This window comes from Tachysurus vachellii, chromosome 19, assembly GCF_030014155.1.
Source record: "Tachysurus vachellii isolate PV-2020 chromosome 19, HZAU_Pvac_v1, whole genome shotgun sequence".
In the NCBI taxonomy this organism is placed as follows: Eukaryota; Metazoa; Chordata; class Actinopteri; order Siluriformes; family Bagridae; genus Tachysurus; species Tachysurus vachellii.
Window position 1 is genome coordinate 16,815,605 of NC_083478.1, and position 25,182 is coordinate 16,840,786.

General features: G+C 39.8%; 1 protein-coding gene across 2 annotated transcripts in view; it reads left to right on the forward strand.

The window, feature by feature from the left end:
• Positions 1 to 25,082, forward strand: part of fmnl3 (formin-like 3) — a 51,634-nt gene extending 26,552 nt beyond the window's left edge. Inside the window, exons 5-27 of one of the 2 annotated variants that reach the window (XM_060895110.1) lie at positions 239 to 322; positions 752 to 886; positions 1,810 to 1,918; positions 3,049 to 3,125; positions 4,880 to 4,973; positions 6,283 to 6,357; positions 6,465 to 6,575; positions 7,952 to 8,101; positions 8,755 to 8,856; positions 9,702 to 10,053; positions 12,151 to 12,237; positions 12,795 to 12,919; positions 13,884 to 14,086; positions 14,772 to 15,006; positions 16,010 to 16,078; positions 16,218 to 16,298; positions 16,396 to 16,525; positions 16,629 to 16,789; positions 17,165 to 17,266; positions 17,899 to 17,991; positions 18,243 to 18,366; positions 19,821 to 19,956; positions 23,414 to 25,082. In XM_060895110.1, the coding sequence (XP_060751093.1) occupies positions 239 to 322; positions 752 to 886; positions 1,810 to 1,918; positions 3,049 to 3,125; positions 4,880 to 4,973; positions 6,283 to 6,357; positions 6,465 to 6,575; positions 7,952 to 8,101; positions 8,755 to 8,856; positions 9,702 to 10,053; positions 12,151 to 12,237; positions 12,795 to 12,919; positions 13,884 to 14,086; positions 14,772 to 15,006; positions 16,010 to 16,078; positions 16,218 to 16,298; positions 16,396 to 16,525; positions 16,629 to 16,789; positions 17,165 to 17,266; positions 17,899 to 17,991; positions 18,243 to 18,366; positions 19,821 to 19,912 (2,791 nt within the window). In that variant the 3' untranslated portion in view covers positions 19,913 to 19,956; positions 23,414 to 25,082. The remainder of the gene's footprint in view (positions 1 to 238; positions 323 to 751; positions 887 to 1,809; positions 1,919 to 3,048; positions 3,126 to 4,879; positions 4,974 to 6,282; positions 6,358 to 6,464; positions 6,576 to 7,951; positions 8,102 to 8,754; positions 8,857 to 9,701; positions 10,054 to 12,150; positions 12,238 to 12,794; positions 12,920 to 13,883; positions 14,087 to 14,771; positions 15,007 to 16,009; positions 16,079 to 16,217; positions 16,299 to 16,395; positions 16,526 to 16,628; positions 16,790 to 17,164; positions 17,267 to 17,898; positions 17,992 to 18,242; positions 18,367 to 19,820; positions 19,957 to 23,413) is intronic. The other variant, XM_060895111.1, reaches the window with a different exon arrangement.
• Positions 25,083 to 25,182: the final 100 nt, after the last annotated feature.

Consider the following 25,182-nt stretch of genomic DNA (forward strand, 5'->3'; position numbering starts at 1 on the left):
CTCGCTGCTCTCTCACAGCCATATGCCTTCCACATTCCTTAGCTGAGTGCGGTGGGAATTCCTTCAGTGTTGCTTGAGTTCCCCTCCCCCAAAACCTCCCACCCCCCACTACAAATCTCAAGATGGCCTTTATATATATATATTTATATAAAGTTCATGAAATATAAATGAATATGAGGTCTTCTAGTGTGCCATGCTGACCGTGTGCGTGTGTGTATGTGTGTGTGTGTGTTGACAGGTGGGTGCGTGAGTTCCTGAATGATGAGAACAGAGGACTGGACATTCTGGTGGAATACCTCTCCTTTGCCCAGTGCGCTGTCACGTACGTCCAAAGCCCACACATATAGTGTCAGAGTATACACACACACACACACACACACACACACACAAAGTTCATTACAATGAATTCTGAACATGGCATGTCCAGAATTTGTCCACATTCCAGATTTTCTCCTGAGTGGGATTGGTAATATCAGGTTATTCCCACTCCTGTTATGTATGTGCTTATGAGGGTGAGACATGGTTTTGCTGATAAGACCTTGTTGCAGTAATGTGCGAGGCTTTGCTGAGCCCTGCTGAGCTATAAAATACTCAAACTACCTTTTAGCTGCTGTGCAAAATAACACTTCTTCAAAACTTACTGAGCTCTGTAACTACTGCTCCTCAACCTTATCCCCATGCTCCCTGTTTTTGTGCTTCTGTGCGTGTGATTGTGCTGCTATGTGTGTGTATATGTGTGTTTATGGTTCAGGTTGGATTTTGATGGACTGGAGAATGGCGAGGACTGCTCACTGGACAAAGCCAAGTCCTGGAGCAGGTCCATTGAGGATCTGCACCAGAATGGTTTCAGTACACTGGTGCGCTCGGTGCGCCACTCGGTCCCTCGGTACGTAAGGAAGATGTGACCCTGCTGCCCTGCTCATCCTTGTCGTCTTATTGCTTGCCTTACGTCTATCTGCTTGTGTGTCTCACCTGATAAAGCCTGATAAAGACAGCGATGCTCTGTGAGAACTCTGTGTGTTAGATGTATGCTTCTATACTGACCTTTGCACTAGATAAGATTTTAATTTTTAATCAAAACGTGTAATAACGGAGCATGTACCATATAGTGGTTGGCCGGAGAGACCCCTATGGTGCATGCTGTTAGAAGAAAATAAGCGTCCTATACTATAACTCAAAGCCTTTACCAACAGAATTTGATTATTTTTCAGTAACATCACATCCTGGAAGTTTTTATTTTATTTTTTAATTTCCATTATACTACAGCGATCTGGAAAAAATGTTAAAGAATGACATCATATTTATCCATTTAATGTCCATTTAACAGTGCTGAAAATCTCACACACACTAAAGGCAGATAAACGTTTATGATAAAAGACCACTGCAAAGATTTATTCAGTAAAAGCTCGTCAATATTTCAATGAAGGGATCTGGTATATTTACATATCTCTTATTTTTGTTTCTGTCAAAAGTGATGTCCTGTGTCTAGTATACAGGAAACACATGCTAAGCTCCCTCTACATTTAGATACCTATTCAGACAAGAAGCACGTACCAGAAACCACAGCACCATGTTACTGCGCATGTGTGTATTGAATAAGAGAGTGTGCTGGTGCTCTGGCGTGATTTCCGATACGCGACCCACATTGCTGAAGCTGCACATCCGGCGAGCAGCACGCATATTAAACAATGAACTCATGCATCTGTTTTTAATGTAGCATATGTCTGGCGTTATTGCGGATAAATAATCATGTGAGGGTCATGTTAAAATTTGCTTGTACAGCCCTGATTATATCGTTGTTTATTGCAGGCATGGTTCGACAGCGAACAGCAAAACTATCAAAAACTCCAGGATTGTGAGTCAGAAGGATGACGTGCACGTGTGCATCATGTGTCTCAGAGCAATCATGAACTATCAGGTACTTTGCACAGCGAGCGCTTGATACAGAAATCAGATGACACTCTGTATCTCCCTCTAGTGGTTTAAACACTGCTGTTTATAAATAGAGGATTATAAATAAAGTGGCAGTTAAAGGGGCAATCAGCGACTCTGGTTCCTGCCCATAAAATATCTGCTAAGAGAAAAACCTGGTCTGTGTGAAGCCCTGAGATCACAGAAAATGGTGTGCAAATTCTATCATGTTGCCTGTCAGTTCGAGAAGCTTCCATCGTTCCTCTGACATTTATGTTTTTAAGCCCACATCGAATGTATGGATTTGTATTGGGATAATTGCTTTCAAAGAAACATATAAGTGAGTGTGTGAATTAGGGTGTTATGGTTTTACCAAAATGACTGACGAAACCTTAAAAAGAGCATCAGATAATAAATACACTCACGGATCAGGAGATGAGGTTCAGGTCAGGAGAAGAGGCTGATCCTCCGATCAACAACCCTGAGTCTTAACCGCTTGAGCATGCGCGTGTACATGTGTGTGTACCTGTGTGTGTACGCGTGTGTGTGTGTATGTGTGTGTCTGTGTGTCTGTCTGTCTGTGTGTCTGTCTGTCTGTCTGTCTGTCTGTCTGTCTGTGTGTGACTGTGTGTCTGTATGTTTCTGTGTGTGTCTGTCTGTGTGTACGCTTGTGTGTCTGTCTGTCTGTCTGTGTGTGTCTGTATCCTTCTGTGTGTGTCTGTCTGTGTGTGTCTGTCTGTGTGTACGCCTGTGTGTGTCTGTATGTGTGTACACCTGTCTGTCTGTCTGTTTGTATGTACGCCTGTCTGTCTGCCTGTATGTCTGTCTGTCTGTGTGTGTCTGTATGTTTCTGTGTGTGTGTGTGTCTGTCTGTATTTGTCTTTCTGTATGTGTCTCTGTGTTTGTGCCCTGTGATAGGATGGCACCCAATCCTTATGCCCCAAGTCTCCTCTGATTGGCTCCAGGCTTCATGTGACTTTATAGTATAAGCAGTACAAAACATGCATGGAAGTTAGTTGATTAAAATGGACAAATCCTCATAATATTTGTTATTTATCTTATTGTTCTGCATTATAAGCTTAAATCTAGTCTATTTTCAATCAATTGTATATGTAATGTTCTCTTTTCTGTTCTTAGTACGGTTTTAACATGGTCATGTCCCACGCGCATGCAGTTAATGAAATCGCCCTGAGCCTGAACAATAAGAACTCGCGGTGAGTAGAACTTTATTAACACCTCCAGTACAAAAGGTTAAATTATACAGTGGGGTAGTTTACAGGACAATACTCAAAGGACCTGATCACCAGGTATTTTTACCTAGACTTGAGTGGGTGTGAAGCGATTGTAATGGTGTATGAATGAACTCTTTATGATGGATTACCAAACTTGTAGGGTTTGTAAATGATGAAGTAACTGTATGTGTGAATAATAAGAAGTGTGAAATTTAAAACAGTGGGTGTTGGGGTGCAAAGACGGTTGGCGGAAGTGGGAAAGGTTGTCACGTTCTGGTATGTTTAATATTTAGATTTTTCCAATTATTTCAGGTAAGAGGTAGATGTCCAGTAGATATGATGGATATTAGTATGATTTTATATTCATACACTGTATAAAGACTTTAATACTCATTATTATTATTATTATTATTATTATTATTATTATTATTATTATTACTACATTATATTTTTTTAATCACTAATTCTTTTTAATAAATAAAGAATTCAAAAAGGGGCACGGTGGCTTAGTGGTTAGCAGGTTCACCTCACACCTCCAGGGTTGGGGGTTCGATTCCCGCCTCCACCTTGTGTGTGTGGAGTTTGCATGTTCTCCCCGTGCCTCGGGGGTTTCCTACGGGTACTCCGGTTTACTCCCCCGGTCCAAAGACATGCATGGTAGGTTGATTGGCATCTCCGGAAAGTTGTCCATAGTGTGTGAGTGAATGAGTGTGTGTGTGTGTGTGCCCTGCGATGGGTTGGCACTCCACAACCTGCTTTGATGCCCGATGACGCCTGAGATAGGCACAGGCTCCCCGTGACCCGAGGTAGTTCGGATAAGCGGTAGAAAATGAGTGAGAGAGACAGAGAGAATTCAAAAAAAAATTTACTTTGTAGTTCACATACATCACTTCATCTGTTTAAAAAAAGACGTTCAGCAGTAATATGGTACAGACTGATAAGTCCTTCACATATTTTGTCATATTTTTATCACAAAAGTCCATACATTTATTTATTTTTTTATTTTTCATGTTTATTTCCAAACCTGAACTTTGTGCCATATTTCTTCTGAACACGAGCGGTGTATTAGACAGAAGGCTAATTGTTCATCTTCTTTACAGTTATTGACTTCTGCAGTGACAAACAGCTCTATTTAACTAGACATTGTACAGCCTACACTTATTAACCTCACACCATGACTGTTTCCAGAAATGTCACTGAGTTTATGTTTTTAATGCCCTGCCACTCCCCTTCCCGCTCCCACTTTCCCTCCCTCTCCCCCTGACCCCGATGCCGTAATTGATGTAATTTCTTGGGATTTTTTTTTTTTAACGGGATGCACATAGGTACTCAGTATACTTGAGCCGGTGCCAAAGTGTCCCTTTACGTACTACAGAATTACTACAATTTTCACCAATCCGCATATCCCTAAGTTACAAATATTATCCCCAACAAAAACGTCTTGCTGTCCCGTGGTGAACTAGTCTGGATGTTAAATATGAGCCGAATGACAAAGCCAAACCCACAAACAGGAGTTCAGCTGGTGATTTTGAAAATTCTCAAACAATGAACACAAAGCAGAGATTTTCCCCCTGAAGGACAGATGTTAGACAGGCTAGGTAGATAAGGTTTAGTCAGATATATGACTTGTAATGTAAACCTGTTCATTGTCTGGATCCTGCTTTGACCTTTTTTTTTCTTCTTTCTTCTCTCTGTGGAGCCGAATATTCACAGCTGTCCTTGTTTTTTCGATGCAGGACAAAAGCACTGGTCCTGGAGCTTCTGGCTGCCGTGTGTCTGGTGCGAGGGGGCCATGAGATCATCCTTTCAGCGTTTGATAACTTCAAAGAGGTATCTTCCTGAAGCTGTGTACACGCAGCTATATGGATGATATGAAGTCTGGACAGGGATAGAAGTGTTGACAGTTGATCAGTTTGGGGTATTGTGTGCACTAGGGGAGTTCCAGTAAGTTATATGCAACAACACAGATATTTTCTGTTTAGACCGAACGGTGGGAAAGTTCCCAATGCGTCTTAAATACCACAACGTACTATTTTAAGCTTACTAAATACGAACCAACTGCAGAGTGTGATAACGATCTGCGATTTTGTGGGAGAGACTTGCCTGCCGTAACATTTCTTAACCTTCCCCCGTTCTGCTTGTCCAGTCAGCTAAATGCCGGAAACCTGGAAATTACCACACTCTGCCTGGAGCAGTCTGAACAATGTGGGAACCAAAACGCTTGATACGCAACAGCTCCAAATATCCTCAAGCCTCCACTTTACACACATGGGCACGATGTATGTTAGGGATGTAACTGAATGTGTTCTAACCTACCATATATCTAGAGAAATGTTTGCTAGACGTGAACTATTAAAAAAATGAACATTTCCGTTCTTTAATAAAAGAACGTCTTTCCCATGGAAAATCACATGCACGTTGTAGTGAAACGCTGTCGTAAGCATCCCATTTAGACCTTCAGTAGCATGGTGTACAAGCTTCGTATTAGATCCTGATTTTTAATTGGTGGCTGTTTTCAATTCAGTCAATTGTTGCGAAAGATTTCATTGTTTTGAGATAGAGATTATTGGCTAGCTTATTGGTTGGGAACTGTAGAAGTTCAAGAGTTGATTAATGCTTTACAAGTTGCAGTTGGAGAAGTTGCAGTTCAGAATGAAAAATGGTTGTTAAGCAGATGCTTTGGGCGCTATGTATAATGTATAAAATACCATTCATCAAAACTTTGACTCTGGCCCCAGACTCTGTTTTTATATGAAAATATTTTCAGTGAATACTTCATAAATACCAAGCTTATATCATATCCTGTGTTGGAGTATGTTTTGGAAATGCATCTTTCCCCATTAATAACAGCACTTAAGTTTGCTTTTCTTTGCTAATGGCTGGAGTTGACCTGTTTAGACCTTCAATCCAAATATTTACTGCATCATAACATTTTAATCCTGGACTGGAAGTTTGGATTAATCCCATTTGATAAAAACTTTTATAATAGTAGACGGATTTTTAAAGCCTTGTGAGATATTTTAAAGATGAAATCAGTTTCACTAATATTTCATTCGTGCTTTGAAATCTACCCATGACGTGTTCACCCATGTGATGGTTATCTAAGGAATGCTAACGAATGTTTTTCTTTACCCTGAAGGTGTGTAAGGAAAAGCACCGCTTTGAAAAGCTGATGGAGTACTTCCGCTGTGAAGATGGCAACATCGACTTCATGGTAAATGAACCGCTTCGCTCGACCATAACATATCTTGAGCTTTACATTGTTCCATTTTTGTGATTTGTGTCCCTCTGTTGTATTTTGTGTTTCTGCTCATATATCAGGTGGCCTGCATGCAGTTCATCAACATCGTGGTCCATTCTGTAGAAGACATGAACTTCCGAGTGCATCTGCAGTATGAATTCACTAAACTGGGTCTGGATGATTTCCTAGAGGTGAGGAGTGGAAGCTTAGAGTGTCGTCCTACAAACAAACTTATGTACCTCAAGTTATGTAACTCTTTGAGATGAAACCCTATTTGACACCGGTGTTCAAAATCGACTTATCTGAAATTTTCATTGAATTATTTTATAAAATAAGCCAGGACACTCTTGGGTTTGGGTGTGAGACTTAAAATGGAATAAACGTACACAAAATTTAAGTGGTTGAAGGTAACACCTTCATTGAACTGCTTCTGAACAAGCTTTTAGAAATGGGTTTGATATCACCATTTACTTTTGCGTGAAATCATTTACTTTTCTTTAAATATATATCCATTAGTATGCTATGTAAATGAAAAACTTCAGAAAAACTACAAATTTCATATGAGCCATTGGAGTGTGACGTTACAAAGAAATTCAAATTTTTGGCCACCGACGCTTCAATTTAATAATAATAATAATAATAAATAATAATAATAATAATAATAACTTAATAATTTGGGACATGGTAGCCTAGTGGTTAAGGTGCTGGACTAACAGTTGGAAGGTTGCAAGCTCCTTTCTGCTTTCACTGCTGGGCCCCTGAGCAAGGCCCCCCATCCGTCAATTGCTCATTTGTAAAAAATGGAATCATGTAATGTAAGTAAATGTAAGTTTCTTTAGGTACGCATGTCTGCACACTGCTATTTTTTATTTTATTTTATTTTATTTATTTTTATTTTATTTTTTGTTATTTTAATTTGTTGTAATTTTCCACTTTGCTGCTTTTGACATCAGCATCATTTTCCAGCATTTTAAAACACCCTGCCTATTTTTGACTTCAGGTAGAAATGGCTTTTTATTTTCCTTCAGGTTTCTGAACACTGAATCTATAAAACAGTTCCTCTTAGTTGAGTAATAAAAATATTCACACTCAATAAAAATGCTCCAGATTGTTGTCCATATTTTTGGTATAATTACAAAATATATCTATATTGAATCAGATGACAAGTCATTTAAATAAATAAATAGAAGTTTGGAAAAAAACCCATAAAATCTATATTAAAAACTATAAATCTAACTATTACTAATCTCCTATTGCTAACCCATGGTTTATGATGCTAGCTTCAATTCCAATGACCAATAAAACAATAGTCAAGTCAAGTCGCTTTTATTGTCACACCACCACAGCACTCGGTGCCTCGGTGAGTGAACACCATGTACTGTAATGTGTAACGCTACATAAAGTGTAACATGTAACGTGTAAAGTGTAACGTTAAACAAACTCATAAGCTGTTTTACCAGCTTTGGTGAACATGTAACACAGAATATCTAATACAAATAATTCAATCAGATTGTCTTTAGCTACGTTATTTTTGTAATTGTGATATTTGTAATCCTGGGTTCTCCAGAAATCCAAGCACACAGAGAGCGATAAGCTGTCGGTGCAGATCCAGGCCTACTTGGACAACGTGTTCGACGTTGGAGGACTGCTGGAGGACGCAGAGACGAAGAACGTGGCTCTTGAGAAAGTGGAGGAACTGGAAGATCAGCTGTCTCATGTGAGAACTGTGTATAAATATGTATACATTGCCCTGGTCCAAGGGATTACTGTTCCTCAACATCTACTGGTGCAACTAACGCTACCAATCGATTTTCAGAGCATGGCATTAAACTGCAGTGGATACTGAGTGGTCTGCTTGTTTTCTGCTTGAGACTTTGTCAGAATAAAACATCTGGAATGGAAACAATTTCCCAGATTGTTGGTGGCTTGAAATATGTTCGTAGCAAAGGTCATGCACTGACTCCAGACACACACAACAACTCTTGTGATATCTGGGGCTAGAAACCATGGGGGTGGTGGAGTGGAAAAAAATATAAGCTAAAGAATTTCCCAGATATTCCCTGATATATGTGTCATAAGTCTGATTTAAAACTGAAAGTAATTCTGCTGTGTCAGGCAGGAAAGCTAGTCTCATGTGCAATGACCTAAAGTAGAAAGAGAAAGCATGCCAGAGAAATGAGAGAGAGAGAGAGAGAGAGAGAGACAGAGATCGACAGAAAGTGAGAACTATCATTAACCTCAACAGCAGTGAAACAGTTATAGGATGGCTGCCCGGAATCTCATCAATAACTCACTCTCTTCCTCCTCATCATCCCTGACTTCTCACTACCATGGTTTCTCCCTCTCTTCATGTTCTTCCGCTCGGACTAGGTAACTGAGAAGCTTCTAGATGTGGAGAATGAGACGGTGATGAAAGTCGCTGAGCTTGAGAAGACACTCCTACAGAAAGACAAGGATCTTGCTGCCATTCGGGTAAGGCCGCGCTTTTATGCACCATTTTAGAAATGCCTTGGTTAGAAATAATCTGTTATTTTTACAGAATTTAATGTCATTTATTGGTATGATATATTTAACTGATAAGCACAGCACCGTATCTTACTGTAAACTGTGCTACGCTTATCGGTTGAATTATTTATGGTGTATTTTACTATAGCTTAGAATAAAGACATGCTATTTTTTTAAATATATCACTTAGGGTTATATAAGTGTTTAGTCTGAGCTCACTAAGATATTTATTCATCCTAAAGGACGAATACATACTTTAGGATTTATTTTCATTTCATTAAGTTAAATATTCAGTAATATATATCGAGGAATTATTTTCATTGTATTGTATTCTAATGAATTTGTTTTTGTTTTGATGAAGTGGAAAATAAAAGATTTTTTGGCTGTATTTTTGTATCTTTGATAAGAGTCTGTTAAAGGTGCAGTATGTAATATTCAAACGTGTTTCTAGACCAGAATGAATGTCTTATTTTAAAAGACAGCAGAACAATTCTGAATCACAATATTGCCATGTAAAATATTTGGCTATGTTCTTAATTAGAGGCTTCTGTTTCCATTTTTTTTCTGTCCCAGAAATGACCCCATGTATGTTTTAAATAAGTGAGGCATATGTGCTTTAAACAGAAGTGGTGAAGGAGTCAGCTGGTGAAAAAGAATAGCTTGTTATTGTTTTCCTTACAGTTGTGGATCACTGTGCATGCAGTAGATGGCTCTGAATATGGCACACAGCTCCTTTAAAACTCAAATGTAACTTATAAGTCCCTATATATTCTGCCCTGATTTAATATTTTCTTCATATTATCTCTATACAGGAGACGTATGAATCGACGAGTTCTCAGGTGCGCACGCTTCGGCGTGTGATACAGGAGAAGGACGTCGCCTTCCAGAGGCACACTAACATTGAAAAGCGGCTACTGGAGCTTGAGCAACAGGGGACTATCCGCTTGAGGAAACAGCCTGACGGAGACATTGCGATCGAGGCTGTTGGAGGAGGATCAGGACGGAGCGGTGGAGCTATAGACATTATGACTGGAGCTCCTCTTGGGGAGCTGAGCTCCGGCAGCACAAACCTCAGTGTCAGTTTGCCTGCTGCTACTGTGGAAACATCTGAACCACCTCCTCCACCACCTCCACCTCCACCACCTCCACCTCTACCCCCAGCAGGTACTGCAGCAGACCTAGTGTGCATATGGCCAAGTTAGAGGATGTTTTCATTTCCCAAACCGCTAAGGACAGACCTCAGAGGTTGTGGAAGTGGTATTTGTATGAATGGAATGGAAATGGTAGTATTTCAGATATTTTGATATCATGACCACATCCTGCCCATAGTTTTCTGCCTCACAGATCTAACACATTTGAGAAAAGACACTAGTTATAGCTATCCTAACCCATACACTCGTATTTTAAAAAGCGGTCTACTGTACTTTAGTATAACACTTTTGATTCATCTATCTGTCCACCCAACCAGCCGACTACGTGCTACGTCCGCATTAACATGTTAAAGTGACACGAATCTGATTTTCTTCAAGTTTTTCAGGACACAAAAGTCTAGTCCACTTTTGCTTACCATACTAAAATGAACACATATCCGATAAAGATGAATGATGTAACATGAAACTATCAGATAGGAATTCACATGGGGTTTTTCCCAGCACACACATGCACTCGCTCGTGTCGCTGTTGTCATTCTATTGGGCAACACAGCAAAACAATAACAGAGGCCAGAAAAAGCAGTGAAGACATGGGGAAGTTGGTGATTTCTTTACTAGTTGGGGAATCAGTTCAAGCAAAACGGGAAAGAACCTTCCATATCATAGGGGATGTTTAAGGGGAACATGTGTATTCAGGTTTATACCATCTGATATGATGTCATTGTAGCAATAGGTCTATCTACGTATCTAGTCATCCATCCATGTTGATGTTTTTCCCTCTGTTGGATAAACTTAAACACAGAATTTAAGTGGTTGAACGCCTTCAAATTTTACACCCTTATAAACAAAAACTTGGGTCATCTCAGAGAGTAGAAGTCGGTTTGATATCAGTTTCTTTGAAGATGGAAACATTTGTGTGGGAAAAAAATAAACTAATGTTGAATATATTTATAAATGAATGCATTGCTTCAGTAAGCTACAGAACTATTTATGAATTTTTTTTTTAGTGTGACATGAAACAGAAACAGGCACAAATTCTATTTTTTGGCATCTGGTAAAAACAGTTCTTTATTGGAGTTGGGAGGAAACTGGAGGAAACCCACATTGACAAAGGAAGAACATGAAAGTTTACACACAAGTTTCCACACTCCTGAGTTTAGGCATGAACCGGGGTCACTGCAGCTGGCAGGAAGCAACAATACCACAATACAGCAATCAATTACATATGTTTTAAATTTAATGCTACTTTACATTTAGCTGTCCAGGTAATTAAATGTATGAAATAAACTTCTAGGGCTTGATTTTTTTTTTTCATTCAAAATATTCCGGACTTCCTTCACTATAGTTAAATGTTTATGAAAACATATTTCTGCATATCATTTATAATGAAGTCATGGGATTTGTTAGGGATATTTTACTTTCATTTTCACCTTGTTCTCTCTCGCACTCACAGTCTCCGCTGGTTGTTGCATAATCCAAAATTTAAACTTATTTTCTAACACTGTTTTGTGCAAATCTCAAACTTTAGCTTGTCTGATGTTTGTCCCAGCATCAGTAACAATTCAATTCATTTGTATAGCGCTGTTATCAATCAACATTGTCTTAAAGCAGCTTTACATAAGTATAGCAACTGAACAAAAATGTAAAAATTAAATTACTATATATCACTAACATCCATCACTAGTGACAAGCCCGAGGTGATGGTAACAAGAAAAATCTCCCTGAGATGATATGAGGAAGAAACCTTAAAAGGAACCAGACTCAGAAGGGAACCTCATCCTCATTTGGGTGACACTCTAGAGTAAATCATGTAAATGTAAATAATGTCCTTTCTACAACAGTTTGTACCAAACTCTGCCCAACAGGTCGCTCTAATTGCTTTCAAAGAAGAGGTGTTTTGTAGCTAAAACTAAAGGAAAGGGAAAAGTAGGGAGTTTCCTTCAGCTCAGGAGAGAAGGCACACACACACACACACCATTAGTGTTAGGGAAGCAGCTGTACTGGGGATAAATGTGTGTCAGAGTGATTTCTGGCCTCACTGCTGATAATGTCCTGTGCCGGTTGGCAGTGTTTGGTGCACGTGAGTTAAAATGTGATGTCTGTTTTATAGCAGAGTGTCTACCACCTCCACCTCCACCTTTGGCTCCTCCACTTCCTGGAGCTTCACCCTCAGTCATCCTCAGTGTTGGTTTATCAGGTGAGCGTATGAATATATTACCATTTTCCAGAATCTCTCTGCAGGCAAACATTGTTTTGGTTCTGTTGGTGATGTCCAAATCAAAGCAGGATTCTCCACAAGGGCATCATGTAAAAAACAGTTATTTGGATTTTAATTGTTGCGTACATAGTTATATACACGAAGGGAAACGTAAACACAGCCTACTGTACTCCTCCATAGACTGTGCATCTAAATTAAATAAGTTTGAAGCAAAATAAGTATAAATAAGAATAATATGAACTAATAGTGTACAATTACGTTAGTATGATACAACAGGTCAGTATGATGTGTCACTTGTTGTAACTTCCAATGCCTTTACCTCTGCACTCTAATGGAGTCCTAATTGTTTTTGAAAAAAGTTTCCCTACTCGATCTATATGAGTCTCTCTGCAACTGTTTTTCAATTTAAGTCTTCCTGTTGAGGAAAATAAAGCAGGGTCCAAAATTTCATTGACTTTATCGGGTTAAGATGGGATTAAACAATTAAATAAATAAACGAATAAATAAATAACTCTTCTCTGTGTATAAATCTTTAGCCATTCGCATCAAGAAGCCCATAAAGACCAAGTTCCGTCTTCCTATATTTAATTGGACCGCTCTGAAGCCCAACCAGATCAATGGTACTGTCTTCAACGATATCGACGATGAGCGCGTGCTTGAGGTGAGTCTCACTTGGCCTACACTCTGCCTTTGAGTTTACTATCAGGAATATTGAGAGATGTGGAAACACTGACAAAACTGACCAAACTACTGCACAGTGCCAGATGAAACTGGAACCGCTCTGGAACTGTACTGTTAGGGCAATACACAGTGACTTTGTTTCTCTTCATCAAGTGAAAATGCAGATGCTAGGCAGACTTTAAAAGTCTAGGGGGTGGATCTGGATCCTCCTTTAAGCTTAACCTTTAACCTTAACACTAAAAAAAACATTTGACAGATCATTTAACACACTCATCTAGCCTGAAACACTCTAGGCTTTTAGCTAGACTCCACAAAGATGAATCTGTTTTTGACTCAACCCCATGGACTGAACAGAGACATTATAAGAAGAGGGTCAAGGTAAATAAAGTCGCTCTTTCATGGTAGTCAAGTACTCACTCATTTTCCATATTCTGCATTAATGTACAGAATTAACTCCTGATTTTTTTTTTATTTTGTTGATATTAATTGGGGGGGGGTTTGCATGTTCTCCCCGTGCCTCGGGGGTTTCCTCCGGGTACTCCGGTTTCCTCCCCCAGTCCAAAGACATGCATGGTAGGTTGATTGGCATCTCTGGAAAATTGTCCGTAGTGTGTGATTGTGTGAGTGAATGAGAGTGTGTGTGTGCCCTGCGATGGGTTGGCACTCCGTCCAGGGTGTATCCTGCCTTGATGCCCGATGACGCCTGAGATAGGCACAGGCTCCCCGTGACCCGAGGTAATTCGGATAAGCGGTAGAAAATGAATGAATGAATGAATGATATTAATTGACTATTTGTAGTCTAGTTACTTAGTTGAGAACAGGCAAACATACTGACGCTAATGAATGATAAGGGCATCTGCTACATATCGTTTCTCATATTGTGTGATCATACTGTACGTGCAGATTGATGAATTGTTATGCTGGTATATTGGTATTGTTTTTAGGAGCTGGACCTGGAGAAGTTTGAAGAGCTCTTTAAGACTAAAGCCCAGGGACCTGTGGTTGAGCTGTCCTGTACAAAGAGCAAAACCTCCAGTAAGGCCATGAACAAAGTTCAGCTGCTCGATGCTAATCGCTCCAAGAACCTGGCCATCACATTACGCAAGGCCAACAAGAGCACGGAGGAGATCTGCCGAGCCATCCAAACGTGAGTAACCGTCTGTCGATGATGAGAAATATTATAATAAACTATTTATACAACAGGAAATAGATGGACACTGGTGTACGAAGGTTTATTAACCAAGTGACATCAACACAATGAACAGAAACGAAACTTATCAAAGCAGCATTAACGCTACGTAATGAATATATAAAACAGGGTTCAGTGGAAATAAACATAAACCTGGACCTATTATACTGTACTTTTGCGAGTCGAGGATAAGCTCCATGTTTTCTCTCATAAACAAAAATGATATAATAAACATTTAGCAAAAGCCTCTTGTAGGATTTACTCTGTAATTTATTATAAAACTGCTTCTAATGTTCAGTAATGCTTTTTCCTCCCCCAGAGATATTTAGCACAAAAAATGAAAAAAGAACATAAATCCAAAATATTATAATTAAAGTGAACTGAATTTCAGCCTACCTCTGATATGCAATAAAGTAATAAACAATATTAAGTGCTAAATAATGTAACTTTAGGGGACATTCATGTGTCACAATCATGTGATATCATCTGTACTATACAGCTGTATGTTTTTATTTTTTTATTTTTACATAACCGGTTATAGAACACTCCTTAATAACAGACCAGTTCTCAGCTTTTATCCTCCTCCAGGAGGATTACACCCTTTAGTTATGAGACCTGATATTGTGTGTGTTGTTGATTGCAGGTTTGATCTCAAGGCCTTGCCGGTGGACTTTGTGGAGTGTCTGATGCGCTTCCTGCCCACGGAGGCAGAGAATAAGCTGCTGCGTCAGTACGAGAAGGAACGGCGACCTCTGGAGCAGCTGGCTGAGGAAGACCGTTTCATGCTCCTCTTCAGTAAGATCGAGCGCCTTACGCAAAGGATGAGCATCATCACTTTTGTGGGGAACTTCAACGATAACATCAGCATGCTGACCCCGGTGAGCCAATTTAATAGTCACGAGCCTTTAATAGTCTATTACTTTTACTACTGCTACTAATACTGCTACTCCTACATTATACTACTCCTACACTAATATTACTACTTATACCACTACTACTGCGGCCAATAATACGACTAATACCACTACTACTAACACTACTACTAACACTCCTATTACAGCTAACCACTCCTACTAACACTAACACTACTCCTACTACTGCTACTAACACTACTCCTAACACTCCAACACTACTCCTAACACTAATACTGCTACTAACACTACTACTAACACTCCTATTACAGCTAACCACTCCTACTAACACTAACACTACTCCTACTACTGCTACTAACACTACTCCTAACACTCCTATTACAGCGAACACTACTTACTCCTACTAACACTAACACTACTCCTAACACTAATACTGCTACTAACACTACTCCTAACACTAACACTACTCCTAACACTAATACTGCTACTAACACTACTACTAACACTAACACTACTCCTAACACTAATACTGCTACTAACACTACTCCTAACACTAACACTACTCCTAACACTAATACTGCTACTAACACTACTCCTAACACTACTACTGCTACTAACACTTCTCCTAACACTCCTATTACAGCGAACACTACTTACTCCTACTAACACTACTCCTAACACTAATACTGCTACTAACACTACTCCTAACACTAACACTACTCCAAACACTAACACTGCTACTAACACTACTCCTAACACTAACACTGCTACTAACACTACACTTAACGCTAATACTCGCAGCACTTCTCACATTCATACAGCTTTTTCTAATAATTCTGGTATTCTATTATTCCCACTACTACTAGAACTACCACAAATACTATTATTCCCACTCCTACTACTTGATTTTATCTGATCATTTTTACAAATAATGTAAAAAGTGAATTTGTAACTGATTTGTTTAAAAAAAAAGCATATGAGCAGATGCCATAATCTTTATTTTCCACAGCAACTTAACGCCATCATAGCTGCTTCAGCGTCTGTGAAGTCTTCTCCAAAGCTGAAGAGAATGCTTGAGGTAGGAGATTTAATGTAATGTATTAAACCCTTTACCAGACAATACGATGACTAATCTAGTATGTCATGATGAGTAACATGGTTTATCACAATATCATACCTCTGAAGCCTTTTTTTCTCCCCCTGTGTCTTTTATATAGATTATTTTGGCCTTGGGTAACTACATGAACAGTAGTAAAAGAGGCTCGGTGTATGGTTTCAAGCTCCAAAGTTTGGATCTGGTATGATGGATGTCATAAATGTTTTACAGTGTGACTATAACTTACACGTTTAAATCTCTCCATATTCTTTAATTGTCACGTGTTTGTGTTGTTCAAGCTGCTGGACACAAAGTCTACTGATCGCAAGATGACGTTACTTCACTACATCGCTTTGATAGTGAAGGAGAAATACCCCGAGCTTGCTAACTTCTACAACGAGTTGCACTTTGTGGATAAAGCCGCAGCAGGCAAGTAGACGTACAAGACTGGAAACGAACGTCTGTGTTGATTTGAGCAACTGAATAGTCAGATAATTGGATAAAACCAATTGGGACTATATTGTGTGTGTAGTGTCCCTGGAGAATGTGCTACTGGATGTGAAGGAGCTGGGAAAAGGAATGGAGCTGATCAGAAGAGAGTGCAGTCTGCATGATCACGCTGTCCTCAAGGGATTCCTGCAGGCCAGCGACCTGCCACTGGACAAGCTGCAGAAAGACGCCAAGACTGCTGAGGTAACACACACACACACACACATTCCTGTTACAACCCTTGAGAGGACATCAACATTGTTATTTAAATGCAATGATAAACTGAATCTAACCGTAATCTCAGTGTCCAAAGACCTTAAGGATCAAAGTTTTTTCAATGGAGATCAGCCAAATGTCCCCACTTAAGGGTAGCTTTTGCATCAGGCCACAGCTCACACCTCAGCGCTCATCTAGTCAGCTACAGCGGGGTTCTTCAGACTGACTGCTGTTTTTATTTGTAGTTGAGAAATTTGCTTGTGAATGAATTTGTGAATCTTGCTTCAACCTATTCTGCTTATTTACAGAATTCAAAAAAAATCGTTTGGACTCAGCATCTATTTTCTTTTAACGCTCATACAGGAGGCTTTCAACACTGTGGTGATGTACTTTGGCGAGAGTCCCAAGACAACTCCTCCGTCTGTGTTCTTCCCCGTGTTCGTGCGCTTCATCAAGGCCTACAAAGTACGTTCAGCTTTAATTCTGTCTCACGCATGTGCGCGCGCACACACACACACACACACACACACACACAGCACCTGCACTCATACAGGACCCATTATATTATAAATTACACAGTAAAAAAAAACAATTAGAAATCCCGCTAGAAGTTTGAGGAAGTGAGTCTTCCTGACAGCTCCTGGGAGTTTAATGAGTCAGTTTGTGTTCTGGTTATAAATGCACGTTCATAGTGTAGTGTGGAAAGATGTGAGCAGGTTGTGAGGGTGAGGGAAGGAGAATGACAGATGAATAACAGGAAGATGCAGCTGCATTTAGTTAAGAGAGCACTGGCTGTGTTTAGGCTAGGCTTGAGCACTCTCCGCTCTGACCCGGACACACACACATACACACGCCTGTTCCTCACATTGTCCTTCACGTGGATTTATGGATCTGCATGAGGAAACAGTCAGCCTCGGGGTCTGTTTTGCGTGCGTGTGTGTTTGTACATATTTAGAAGTACAATTATAATGCTGTGATTTTTTTTTTCTTGGAATATCCGCTTAGACTGTTAGGACCATAAAGTGGTGTAAACTATTAAAGCTGGACTTCTTCAACGATGTTTATTCATATATATGTGTGTGTGTGTGTGCTTTCAGGATGCAGTTGCAGATAACGAACAGAGGAAGAAACAGGAGGAAGCTATGAGGGAGAAACTGCTTGCTCAGGAGGCCAAACAGCATGACCCCAAGGTATGACATTCTACTTCCATCACACACACACCCACACACACAAATCTTAAAATGAAGCATGAAAAATGAGGTACAATTTTGTGATAATAAATCTTACCCTGGTTCAGGCATTTGCATTATTGCTGTAGTATTTCCATCACCACAGGTTTGTATGATATGCAGTAAACCAAGGTCAAATTGTTCCTAATAAAGTGGCCAGCAAGTCATGGAGACAGACCCTGTGTAGAAAGCCTGTGCTTTGTTTCCTTCAGGTGCAAGCTCAGAAGAAGAGGCAGCAGCAGCACGAGCTCATCTCCGAGCTGAGACGGCGACAGGCCAAAGACCACCGTCCGGTCTACGAGGGTAAAGACGGAACAATCGAGGACATCATCACAGGTGGGAAACATAGGACTACAAATCCCATCATTCCCAGCTCCAGGATCACTGTGGTGGTGCTGGGCTCTTCACAACACCAGTGCACCATCTGTTATGCTACGCAGTGTCCCCTACATCCAAGTGAACAATACTGATCCACTGTGATCCAGTTGGGATCAAATCCATTCTCAGGGAACAAATCTAGGCACGCACACGCACACACACACACACACACACACACACACACACACACACACACACACACACACACACACACGCGGCCAGCACAACATGGACCTCTATACATGTGCAATCGATAACCAAGGCCCTTACTGATGAAGATTAAGGCAGCGAAAGTAGTTCAGGATGGACTTCCACTGTCACTGCGATCAAAAGGGAAGAATTAATCTCATCTAATGCTTTTGTTTAGTCTAAAATAGTCCAAATGTTTTGTCTGTGTCGCTTAAATCCTAGTAAGTAATAACAAAAGTACTAAAAGCAAGCACTAATACAAAATATTTCCTCCAGACACAAATTCGACTCACACAGGCTAAATTTTAGCTCACCTCTTGTGTTACTACTTTATTAGATGCTAATTCCATATATGACAGAACCCATTGTAGTTCCTTAAGACAGTACTACTTTTATTAACCAGGAAGTGTAAGGGAAACTGATATTCATTAGAAAACATTATTATGGATGTCACATGCGTGCTAAACGGTTCAGCCAAGTCATTAGCTGGTTTCCATGCATGGTGTCCACATTATCTCCAATTTTGAAATCAAGAAGTGTTTAAAGAGACTAAAATAATCTTACAAACCAGAATCATGGAGCAGCCAGTAAAGCCTCAACCTCCACAAAGCCCTGATCTCGTGTAAGGAATAAGATACTAGGGGCATGCTGTTATAGGAAGGTAATCAGGGGGCTGGTATAATGTGACAGGACTCATTTTACCACCATGAAGAAGATTATTATAATATAATATTTTATTCCACTTATGGTTTTACACTAAGAATTAAGTGTCATGTAAAGTAGTTCCTGTTATCACTTATGTTATAGTAGCTCCCATCCCTAGCTTTTATTTTCCCCTCAAAGTTAATAAGACCTAAACATACAGCTCCGAAAGACTTCCTATGATTTAAAACAAATAAACAGCATTACACCTGACTGTTAATAATCTGTGTGAACAGTCAGTGTAGAAATGATTAAGACAAACACTTTTGATTTGAAATACAGCCAAAACTACAGAGCTGCTCATTTAGAAAATGAAATCATCACCGTCTGTCCAGTCAATTGAAAAATCAACAATGCTGTGGTATAGTGTGAGCTGATGCTTAACTGGCTGACGATGCTTTATCGAGGAGTAATGGCCGTTTACAGGAACGTGCACTGAGAAGGTTTGGCTCTCTTTAAGAGCACACAATCATAAATCAGCTCTAAAGTTTGTTCTTCTAACCTCCCTTCCCTCCCATCAGCGTTGAAGAGTGTGCCGTTTACAGCGCGCACGGCCAAGCGGGGCTCACGCTTCTTCTGCGACACCAACCTGTATGATGAGTCCAACTGCTAGCCCCTTCCTAAGCTCCCTCTCAAAACCTGTCCCTAATTCAGAAGGTTCAGATCTCTTTTTTTCCCCTTCCCTTTAAAAAACCTGCATGCCGTGGGACACGTGCATGAGACACCTTTTTCTCCACAGAACACCAGCAAGCACTCCTTTACTAATCTTCAGTCTGTAGGGATGAAAAGGTGTTGGCCTGGGATCAGTTATATGGATGATGATGATGATGAACTGATCCTGGGTCAGACCTCTGAACTGGGCTTTCCATCCTGCGGTTTCAATGCTAATAAATGAATGAATTAATTAAAATCGGCCGTGTAGCTGAGGTAGCAAAATAGTGGACTAGAGGTAGTGATGAGTGGAAGATAGGGCGAATCATTATAATATTTAAAGCTGCAGTTTGTAATCCTTGGTATATTTCAAGGCACAGTAATCACGGGGTTTCATAAATACCTCAGATAAACTATTGTCATTACCAATCTGGCACATTTATTTGTTTAAGGCTCCTCTTTACACTCGATCTGATCTGGAAATTCGCTCCACAATACAAACGCACAGCTACATCATTTGCCTAAGGTGTGACATGCAACGTGAGCAGCATCGTTCACATACTGACCCGCACATCTATTATACATATATATCTGGAAAATTAAACAGCTCTAGCCACTAGAGGGCAGTATCTAAAGACTGTAAACACATGGACACACTGTTAGTTTCCCTAATAACCTTATGTTTGTTCTCAAATAACAATCTTATGTTTAAAAGTAGCTCCTAATCTGGAACATCCAGAATAACAATATATTAAACAGAACTTTTTAGAGACAGCTTTAGTTCGTTAGTCACATTGTGCTAAACTGCTATGACATTTTATATTGGTGTCACGTCATGCATTGCACGTCTTATTAATCTTTTCTTACAATTGGTGCAAAAAAAACAACATGCATCCATTATACATGCAAGTAGATTGCAAACATGAGTGGAGTCAAGACGAACAAGTGGAGTTTTCACGAACAATTAAGTCACCTCTCGCAGTAGAAGCTGTAAATGTACGTTTCTGAAACCTTTGGATGGAAAAATACCCTGAATGAATGAGAAGGGAAATGGGATGTTTTTGTTCTTTTAACGGACCAGCAAAAGCCTTTTCATGGGGACTCTGGCGAATAGACTGATGCGCTGTATTTCTCTACAAAAACAAACAATTATCAAACATCAGTAGTGTAGCTAAATCGTAGTAATAAAATACAAGCGCAACAGTCAGTCTTGCCGTGTCACCCACTGAGATTTGGCATTTGCAAAAGTCCTTACAGTTTCACTTCTCCTAACATGCTCATGTTATATCACTGGCTGCGTCTCATTCAGCTGTAAAGCTCCACAGGTAGTGAATCAGTATACATGACCTCAGGCACTGGTTAGGACAAATTACACCGATGACTCGATTTCAGTTGGTAAATGTAAAAAAAAAAAAACAACGACAATCTGTTCGTTTAATCACACACTTGTGAGCAAAATCATAGGCTAGCTGGTAGATATAAAGTCATCTTTTTACAATTTACAATTTACAATTTCAAGCTAGGGGGGCACGGTGGCTTAGTGGTTAGCACGTTCGCCTCACACCTCCAGGGTCGGGGTTCGATTCCCGCCTCCGCCTTGTGTGTGTGGAGTTTGCATGTTCTCCCTGTGCCTCGGGGGTTTCCTCCGGGTACTCCGGTTTCCTCCCCGGTCCAAAGACATGTATGGTAGGTTGATTGGCATCTCTGGAAAATTGTCCCTAGTGTGTGATTGCGTGAGTGTATGAGAGTGTGTGTGTGTGCCCTACGATGGGTTGGCACTCCGTCCAGGGTGTATCCTGCCTTGATGCCCGATGACGCCTGAGATAGGCACAGGCTCCCCGTGACCCGAGGTAGTTCGGATAAGCGGTAGAAGATGAATGAATGAATGAATGAATTTCAAGCTGCTACCATTTGCAGATAAAGTTGGACGAGAGTTCGTCCAACTTTATCTGCAAATGGTAGTAGCTTGAAATTGTAAAAAGATGACTTTATATCTAACCTTTTTTTTTCCCCCCAAGCTGAAAGGCTTCAGAAAATTGCCGAATTTTTTAAAATTATTCTTTATTTATTTAAGAGAGTGAATGTTAGAGAGACAGACAGCCCTTAAAATGTTCCGACTCCTTGTTCAGTGCCCTGACTAGTGAACCACAGCTATTTGAGACGCAGCCATTTTCTGTCATTTATCCTGACACCTCACTAACTAAGTTCCTCCTACATTTCCAACAGAGCAAAGGACCGAGCTGAGTAAATGTGGGCCTTTACTAAAAAGAGGGTAAGAAGGGCAACACTGCATCTGGCAGAAATGCTTTGCAGCTGTATCAATGTGCCCGATATTCAAAAGCACTTTTTTTTTTTAAGTGCTTGAATATTTTGTGGAGTCACTTGCTTTGTACGTTGCTAAACATTGCCCTCTTGTATTGCTCTGGGAAGAATATGATTTTCACCAGAAACCCTGATGAGATCCAAGGAACTTGAAGCTATGTTAAAGTTGATGGCATTAGAACAAGAAAAGCTTGAAAGCTGGTCCTGTGTGTCCCTGTTGCATGGAACACTAACATGTCTGCAGTGTCGCTGCTTATGATTATAGCTTGCATGCAAAGTTCTGGTGTTCAGCAAGTTCTGCACATGACTTCAATATTAAAATGCTGATTCTAATCACGGAGATGTTCAGGTTGATTTATTTTCACTTTCTAAAAGCCTCCTAAGAGCTTGCTGATCACTTGGGCATGTTACATTGCAGTATGTGAACCAATGCTGTGTGTGTTACAGATGTTATGATAGAGTTGATATTTCATATATAGAGTTATTTAGATGATAGAGTTGATATTTCGATATAGTAATTTGTTAACGATTACAGTTGCTTATTTTATTGTTTAACTTTTTTTTAAAACTACAAGCAACTTTTTTTTAAATTTCCTGTAGAATATTTCCTGTTATCGCTTACAGTACAGCAGCTATAAAAAAAATCTCTCTCAAAATCATTAAGAAAAACAAACTAACAATAACGTTAAGGAGAAACAACACAGGAACAGTCACGACATCACAGACACTGGACTCCACCGGGACGAGTTTAAGAAAAAACATTTAGTACCTGTAGTGTTCAGGTGTTCAGCGCTTCTTTAGAAACACCTTCTGACCAATCAGATTTGAGAATCCACCAGCACTGTGCACCAGTGAAGCACCAGAATTAGTTCATTTATTTCACGTTATATCTTCAGGTTATTAACTTCATGTTCTCCTCAAAAAGCCAAATACGAACAACAAATAGCGATTGTTACAACAGGTTTAGTCTTTTTAAGGAATGTTTTTATTATTAAGAAGAAGTTGCATACCAACAACTACAACCGAATTATAAAGATAATTTAAAAAAAAAAAATATTAGCTCCTTATTTCAAGACAGTTTTGTGCTACCCAGTTAACCGGAGTGTTCCCTGCTCTAACTGTGTCCCTTCCCCACCCGCAGATCTCCGAAGCCAGCCGTTCCTGCGAGCTGACGCGGTGATCCGAAACGGGTGGAAGCGACCCTAAAGACCCTCCCTGACCCCTATCCACCCTGCGCTTATCTCCCTGCACCTCACAGTGACGGAGCGTAGACCAGGACCAAAGCAAACGCCGTTTGTTTTATAACTGAGCAGGCGAGTCCTTTATTTATTTATGGAAATCTCATCCTTTTTGGAAAGAGGAGTCTCTCCCTGTCTCTCAGCAAGTCTACAAAAGCACAGACGTTTAAAAAGTTCCCACCCTTTCCTTTTACTCACACGTGTATCCTAAAACACACGAAGCGCGCGTTTGTGTGGCCTTGTCGGGGTGAAAAAGAAAAGACATTTCCTGGTGAGCGTGTGTGTGTGAGCGAGAGAGGACACACACACACACACACAGCCAGCACAACATGGACCTCTACACACGTGCAATCGATAACCAAGGCTCTTACTGATGATGAGCGATACGTCCGACACCATCTACACATCTCCACCTTTTTTTTTATTTTTAAATCCTCTTTGTTTCACAACAGCATGATTATTAACATCAGATGGTGAAGTTCGACAGACCAAGTCTTATTCCAGTTTGTTAAAGTGCCTTTTTTTCATTGAGACAGTATTATTTCCTTTAATATTTACCCGATACATATGATAGACGTTTAATTTTGTACTGATCCTTTTTTTTTTTTTTTTTATGTATAACATTAGATCTTCTATAAATAGCCAGTTATCTTGAAGTGCAGTACATCGTCTTATGGATTTCAAGCAGACAGCTTTGCTTATTGAGGACCTGTGTTATTTTACCAGGCATCTACGTGCCTTGCATGCTTAATACTAAGCTAACATCAGTTCTGTCTGTATGTATATACTGGTTTTAATGACATTTTCTTTTGTCTTATGAAACCACTAATGTGCTCCTGGATTGAAGGCTGACATGAATTGAAGCTACAGGCTACATGTTACACATCCAGGTGGTTATTTTTGTAAAAAAAAAAAAAAAAAAAAAAAGAAAGGAAAAAAAAGTGTTCTACATAACGCAGGGGTGCCAATATTTATAGTTTAGCCATAGCATGTAATTTTTTATTTTTTTTTTTTAAATCTAAGATGTCAGAGCTCAGAAATCATTCCAAAATGTATCGTTAATTTGTTTTCCTTTTAGTTTTTTTTTTTTGTTGTTTTTTTTTTGCTAGCCATCATGGCACCTCTGTATTGTGTATCTTTGTGGAGAAAAACTCCTGCATCATGAAGTCTACACTGCATTCCACTGCCGCTTCATACCAAAGAAGAGAAGGATTAGGATTTCTTCCTAAACAGCAGTTATCAGCATTTAACTGGTTTGTAGGAGTTTTGACGATCCTCTATTTGGGCTTTATTGTGAAGATTAGGCTTCGGATTTGCACTAGTCAGAACTAATACACTACATTCTGCCATTAAGACGCAGGACAGAAAGAAGAAGAAGCAACACTAGACCTTGTGCTGTGGGTCTCTTACAGTAAATATTTAATGTTTTTATTTGTTTTTTTATTTTTCATACAGAAACTGTATCATGCTGAATGTATGACCTTTCTATTAAGGAAATGCAGCATCCCTGTTATCAGCTTTAGCCATCCCACTTGTCAAAGGAAGCACAAATAAAAGTCAGACGCTCCGGAACGCCAGTGTGTCTGATAGATTTCACTCATGAAGATGGAAAAGGAGCTGTTTGTAATGTTTGTAGTGCCTCTGGTGGCTGTAAGATGAACTGCGTTTTATT